Consider the following 5988-nt stretch of genomic DNA (forward strand, 5'->3'; position numbering starts at 1 on the left):
TGCTGCTGCAGCCGTTATTTCTTTTTTTTTGTCTTCCCCCGCCCCCTCACAAGGGGAGCGAGTCGAAACACAGTCGCGGCACCGGCACTGGCGGTGGCAGTGCGGCGGCGTGCGACGTGGTGGAGCGGCCGCTGCTACATTTTGTGTGCAGCCGCGACGACAACGACAACGACGATGACCGGCGCGGTAGCACCACCGCCGGCACCCTCGTCGGCGTTGCGGGCCTAGATTTGCTCAGCTTCCGCAGCCCCTGCTGTTCCGGCATTTGGTTGCTCTCGCTGCTGCTGCGCTGCTTCAGCGTCTTGAGGACGCTTGGGTCGTAGAACGACTTGGGCGCCACCGGCACCGCCGGCTTCGGCGACTTCGGGCGGTGGCTGGTGCTTGTACGCGCCGCCCCCGCCGTCGTCGTCGCTACCATCGGTCGCCGACCACTGACACGACTGCTTAGCTGCGGCACACCAGAGGTGCTCATACGGGAGAACTGCGCCGTTCGTGTGCGCCGGAAGGTTTCGCCCGGTGTTGCCCTTGTCGTTGTTTTTCTCGCAATGGGTGTTCTGCTGCCACTGTTATTCCTCGATGCCGCCGATTTTGGCGTGACACTGTGGAGCCCTGTCGATGTGTCGCTCGGCTTGCCGTTGCGCAGCTCCGCCAATGCGGCAAAACTCGGTGGGACATCCGTCTTGGCACGTGCGAAACGTGTGGTCTTGGTCGGCTGCTTGTGCGGCTCCGCCTCGGGGAGATTCACCGCACTCATGCGGCGAGCGAAGTTGAATNCGAAACGTGTGGTCTTGGTCGGCTGCTTGTGCGGCTCCGCCTCGGGGAGATTCACCGCACTCATGCGGCGAGCGAAGTTGAATGTCGAGTCGTACCGCGCCAGCGCAGTACTCGCGGCGAACGTAATGTCATTTTCAGTAACTGGCACCACAAGCGCCGTTGCGCGCCGCCCGAACTTGCTATCTGTGCCGTGCGATCCCTGTTCTTGCTGTTGCTGCTGCTGTGCCGGTGGCGTTTTCATCGCACTTTTTGGCGTGAAGGTGGCTGTACGGGCGAAATTCACCGCGGCGATGTCACTTTTGCGCGGAGTGGAATGCGCACTAATAGCGGTGCGGCTGCGCTGGAACCCAGCGGAAGCTGCAGGTTTGCTGTTGGTCACCACGCGTGCCAAGTTGCTGCGCCTTGCCCCCACCGTCAGCTTTTCAAGTATGCGTCGGCTCTCGTTGATGCTTGTGTCAGTGATGTTGGCGGGCATGTAGGTGGTGTCTGGGGCACCGTTCTTGCCCGGCATCATGAGGCGCAGCGTAGAGGTGGCGTTGGTGTTGACAAGACTCTCCTGCCGCACCAGCCGCGCGAGCTGCATCACCCGCTCCATGTTGCGAATGAGCTCCATGTAACAGACGTGTTCAGACTTGGGCGAGAGGTCCCAGTGGTCGTACCAGATGAGCAGGCCGCTGAGCGCGTTGCCGGCACGGCGGCGGCGGTGGTCTATAAGACGCGATAGCACGTCGCCTTCCTCCACCGTCCACTTGCCGCCAATGCGCTGCGGTTTGCCGGCGATCTCCGCCACCACGCCGCGCAGCTCGTGCATGAAGGAGTGGAACTGAGCCTCCGGACGCAGCTGCACTGCCGGAACGAACAGGCCAAGTTTGTGGAGGCTCTGGCGGTTCAGCACGTACAGTTCGATCTTGAGGCGGTCCATCATGATACGCAGGCACACACGGATGAGCGCGACGACTTCCTCCGAGAACACGAAGTCCGGAGGGAAGACAGAGTAGCCGGCGCCAACACTGCTGGTGTCACCCATAGCAGCTTCCAGAAGCTCCTCAATGCGGTTGCGTAGCTCCACGTCGTCTTTGAAACCGCCCAGCTCCGCTTCTCCGGGGCGGGCCTGCAGGAAGCGCAGCACTGTACGCAGCTCCTCGTCCTTTGATGCCAGCGCGAGGCCCAACTTTTCATTGTCACCACGCTGCTCCTCAATAATGCGGCGCTGCTCCTGTAGCAGCAAGTCGTTGTTTGTGGCCGACTTTTTCTTCACAGCGGTGTTCTTCTGCACCGCCGACTTTAGCTTCGTGGCAGCAGTCTCGTATTGCCGCTCCGCCGCCGCGAGCTCCTCGCACTTCCGCACGTAGAGCTCCTTGAACTTCTGCATCTCATCATCCGTCGCCCCCTTCTTGGAGCCTTCCTCCTCTATCTGTTCCTTCTCCCGCCGCAGGCGCGCCACAAGTTCCTTGTAATCGCGCAGCTGCTCCTCATATACCTTGATATCGTCAATGAGCCGCAGATTCTCACTCTCGAGCTCCGCCAGCACCGTCTCAAGCGCCACCACCGCCTCGGCGGCAGTCTCCTTCTCGAAGCGGTCGATCGTGTTGGTTGCAGTGGCGGTGCAGCGTGCGTCGCCAAGCAGCTGCTTCGCCCGCGCCGCGTTGCTCTCCACGCGCAGGTCTTCCCATGGCACCTGCCCGCTCTTGATCACTACCTCGTCGCCCTCCTTGTTGTTGTGGTTGTCACCGAACTCGCGGGCAATGCGCTGCATCGCGCGCCGCTTCCACATACGCGCGACGGTCTTTAGTGCGCGTATCTCTTCTGCCATGTGGACGATGCGCTTCTCGAGCTCCACCTCGTTGATGGCGCTGGCTTCCGCGAGCGCCTCCTCCGTGCGGCCAAGGAATGTCTCGAGTGCGTTGATGTCGCGCAGTAGTGTCCCGTTCTCCTCCGTCGCGTCGAGCAGCGCCTTCGACACTTCCGTCATCTCATCTTCCATCTGCGCCTGGCGGAATTCGTGCTCGGTGTTCGCGTCCTGTGCGATGCGAAGGTTGCTCTCGAGGAGGTGCATCTCTCCACGCAGGTTCTCCAGCGCCTGCTCCAGAGACCAAATGCGCTCGCACAGCACGTGCTCCCGCTTCGCCGCGTAGTAACGCTCGCGCACACCGTCAGAGGTGGACAGGAACACGTTCATCCGGCCAAACTGCTCCAGGTCGGGGTCCGCGCGATGCTTCAACAAAATTTCATCTGCATTAGGCGGCTGCTCTGCCTCTGAGACAGTTTTCGCAGCCTCAATTGATGTCGTGTTTTCTGCAGCAGTTGCTTTTTGTGTTTCGTCGGCCTCGGTGTCATTCGGAGCAAAATTGGGTGGGTTGTGTGTCTCGGTCATCACACCTGTGGGAGATCCTTCTGAGCTCGCCGCTGCCTTGCTTGCGTCCTCACTCTCGCTCACCTCAGACGACACACCCTTCTTTGATACGCGCGTTGTCGTCTTTAAGAATGTGGACGGCCCTTCTGGCAACGCAGGAGCGTTCTGCTGCTGGGATGTACTCCTCTCCAGCTCCGCGAGGCGTCGTGCAAGTTCTTCGAGTGTGGCATTACGCTGCACCATGCCCTTGTACAGCGTCTGGTTCTCACGCACACAGTCCTCGTAGCGCTGTGGGTTTGCGCTCAGCTCGTACTGGATGGAAGGTGAGACGGAGGTGCGATAGAATGCGCGTGCTGCCGCACTTGCCTGCAGCGGCGTCGTGGCGGGCACGTCCATGTTGATGCGTTCGAGCGGCATCACTGGGTTGGGCGACGGCGAGCCATCCTTGTCACTGCCGCGGTAGTGTGTCACTGACGCCATCCGCGACCGCGACTCGGCGTCGCGCTGGCACTGGTATTCAATTGTGCGTGCCTGCGTCTGCACCATCTCAAGCAGCTTCGCCTTGTCGCGTTGCAGCTGCTCAAGGTCGTCGTCACTGGCGCGCTCGGCCGAGGCGCGCGGGAGAGAAACAGTCATCTTGAGGTCACCTGTCGTCGTGTCACGGCGCGAGAGGCAGTTGAGGTCCACGTAGTGGAACGACAGCAAGCTCTGCTCCGTGGCGCCGTCAAGACTGTCGAGGTAGATGCACACCACATCACCATGCATCATCTGCCGCCGGCTGCCGCCTCTCAGGCTGGCGCCGTTGACGTGGCACTCCAGCCGGCAGCCCAACGCGGTGGCGGCGGCCTCCTCGTTGGGGAGGTAGCGCATCCAGTAGTGTTGCTCACACGAACGCTGTGACACGCGCTCAAACTCAACGACGCCATAGTCCCTCCTCTCCTCAGACAGCTTTTGCCGATCTCCTTGGATTTGTGGATCGCTCTTCTGCGCGTCGTCCAGGAGGTCAGCGAGGCGGAACTTCACAATGCCTTTCGTGAGCGATGTGACGCCGATCCTGCCGCCCTCCACACACGACCCACCGATGCCATACAGACTGGTGTATTTGCGGTGCGCAGTGATGACCAGCGGCACAGCGCCAACACCCGAGGCAGCAATAACTGTCTCCGCTGCAGCGGGACCAACATGCGCCGCTGCGCTGGAACCCCACAGGGCCTTTGATACTTTCCCGTGGTGAGGCGGGTCACCGCCCTCTTCCCCTCCCCCTTCTCCTGCTACCGCCTCGGTGCCAGAATTGTCAGCACCTCCATTGAGATTCTTGAGGAGGCTTTCAATGTGTCCCTTCAGCATTTCATTCTCCTGCTTGAGCCGCGCGTTCAGGTCCAGCAGGTTGGAGCGGGTCTGGAACGTCTTATTCACCATCGGACGATTTCGAATTTTGCGCACATCCTTCGCGTACTGCAGTGTCGCGCATGATTCCTGATAGCAGAACGTCATGGGGGCGATTGTGGCAACCATGAAAGTTTTGCTGTTCCCGCCCAAGTTGTCCTTAAGCACCATGGTTAGCAGCGAGTCACGGTAGTTAACGTACTTGGCCCCACGCGAGATTTCGTTAATAACGCGGGCGAGGGTTGCGAGCGACTGATTAATCTGAATTCCCTCATCCCGGCTCTTGCCGTCTGTCTTAGCAGTCTTCTGTCGTTCGCTTCCAGCGAGATCGACAAGGTTAATCGTCGCGTTGAGCTCAACAGACTCCTTTGTGATGCGGTTGGTGCGCCATTGCGTGAGGCGGACCTGCAAAATGGCGTGGCTGCGGCTGCTGCGCGCATTCATACCCGTCTCTCCCGTCTGCCGGCGGCGGAGGCCCATCTCAACGAGCGGGTACGCCTTCTCCGCGCACGACACCACCTGCTGCTGCAGGTCGTGGATCACCATCGTCTCTTCCTTGCCCCCGATGTCGCGCGAGAAGTTGACGCGTAGAGGCCCCTTGCGCGAGAAGAGGCAGTACACCTCGTTCTGGTATATCTCAAAGAAGGAAAGCTGGACGCGGCACGAGTACTCCGTCTCTGTATCACTCTCGTACTCCCGCTTGATACACTCCAGGCGCTGGAACAAGTCATCCAGCGTGCGTGGCACGACGCCGGGGTCGCGGCGGATGCTCGCCGTGTCACCGAATAGCGTGAAAGTCTTGCCGCTGCCGGTCTGCCCGTACGCGAAGACGCACGAGTTAATGCCCTCCACCGCCGCCGTCACGGCGTGCACGGCGGTGCAGAGGTACACGTCCTCCTGCGTGCCGTACTCGGGTGGCTGAATGAAGTCGCTGTTGCGGATCATCGGCATCTGCATCATTGAGCCCGTTTCCATGGAGTTCAGACAGCGGTCAAACTCGAAGTAGTTCGCCGTCGCAGTGGCGGTCAGCAACTTGCGAGCGAGGCGTTTCTCCTTCCCGCCGCTGGAGCGGGCAGTGAGAAGCTGCACCACGCCGTCTGCGTCGCGCGCCACGCACGACGCGTCTTCTACCGACTTGGGGTCGTGCAGCACCACAACGTTCTCAATGGTTGAGACGCAGATGCGCTGGGCGTCCTTAATGTTCTCCCGCGTCGATCGGCGCGTGGCGCTGACGCCGCCATTGTTGGGGAGGGCCATCCCAGGCACCGTCGCGACGTCGCGGACACGCACACAGACGTAAATGTGGCCATCGTCTGGATATTCGTAACTCATCGTGTCCCGCGATATTTACACTAACAACACTTTTGTTGTTTTCCTTGCCTAACTGCTGATGCTGCTTCTGTTAGTGGTATGGTGTGGCAGCAGCTGATTTCTCTTCTCCGCGAGTGGCGACTCTTCTTATATCTAATTGTGAT

At 60.5% G+C, this 5988-nt stretch overlaps 1 protein-coding gene across 1 annotated transcript; it reads right to left on the reverse strand.

Annotated features, from left to right (window-relative positions):
- Positions 1-46: 46 nt before the first annotated feature.
- On the reverse strand, positions 47-5845 carry DQ04_00051190 (kinesin; the record flags this gene model as incomplete). Its single annotated transcript, XM_009307978.1, has 1 exon — positions 47-5845. The coding sequence occupies one exon, from the start codon at positions 5843-5845 to the stop codon at positions 47-49; it is 5799 nt and encodes a 1932-aa protein (XP_009306253.1).
- Positions 5846-5988: the final 143 nt, after the last annotated feature.

The sequence above is a fragment of the Trypanosoma grayi genome (genome assembly GCF_000691245.1).
Source record: "Trypanosoma grayi strain ANR4 Tgr_5_V1, whole genome shotgun sequence".
Taxonomy (NCBI): domain Eukaryota; phylum Euglenozoa; class Kinetoplastea; order Trypanosomatida; family Trypanosomatidae; genus Trypanosoma; species Trypanosoma grayi.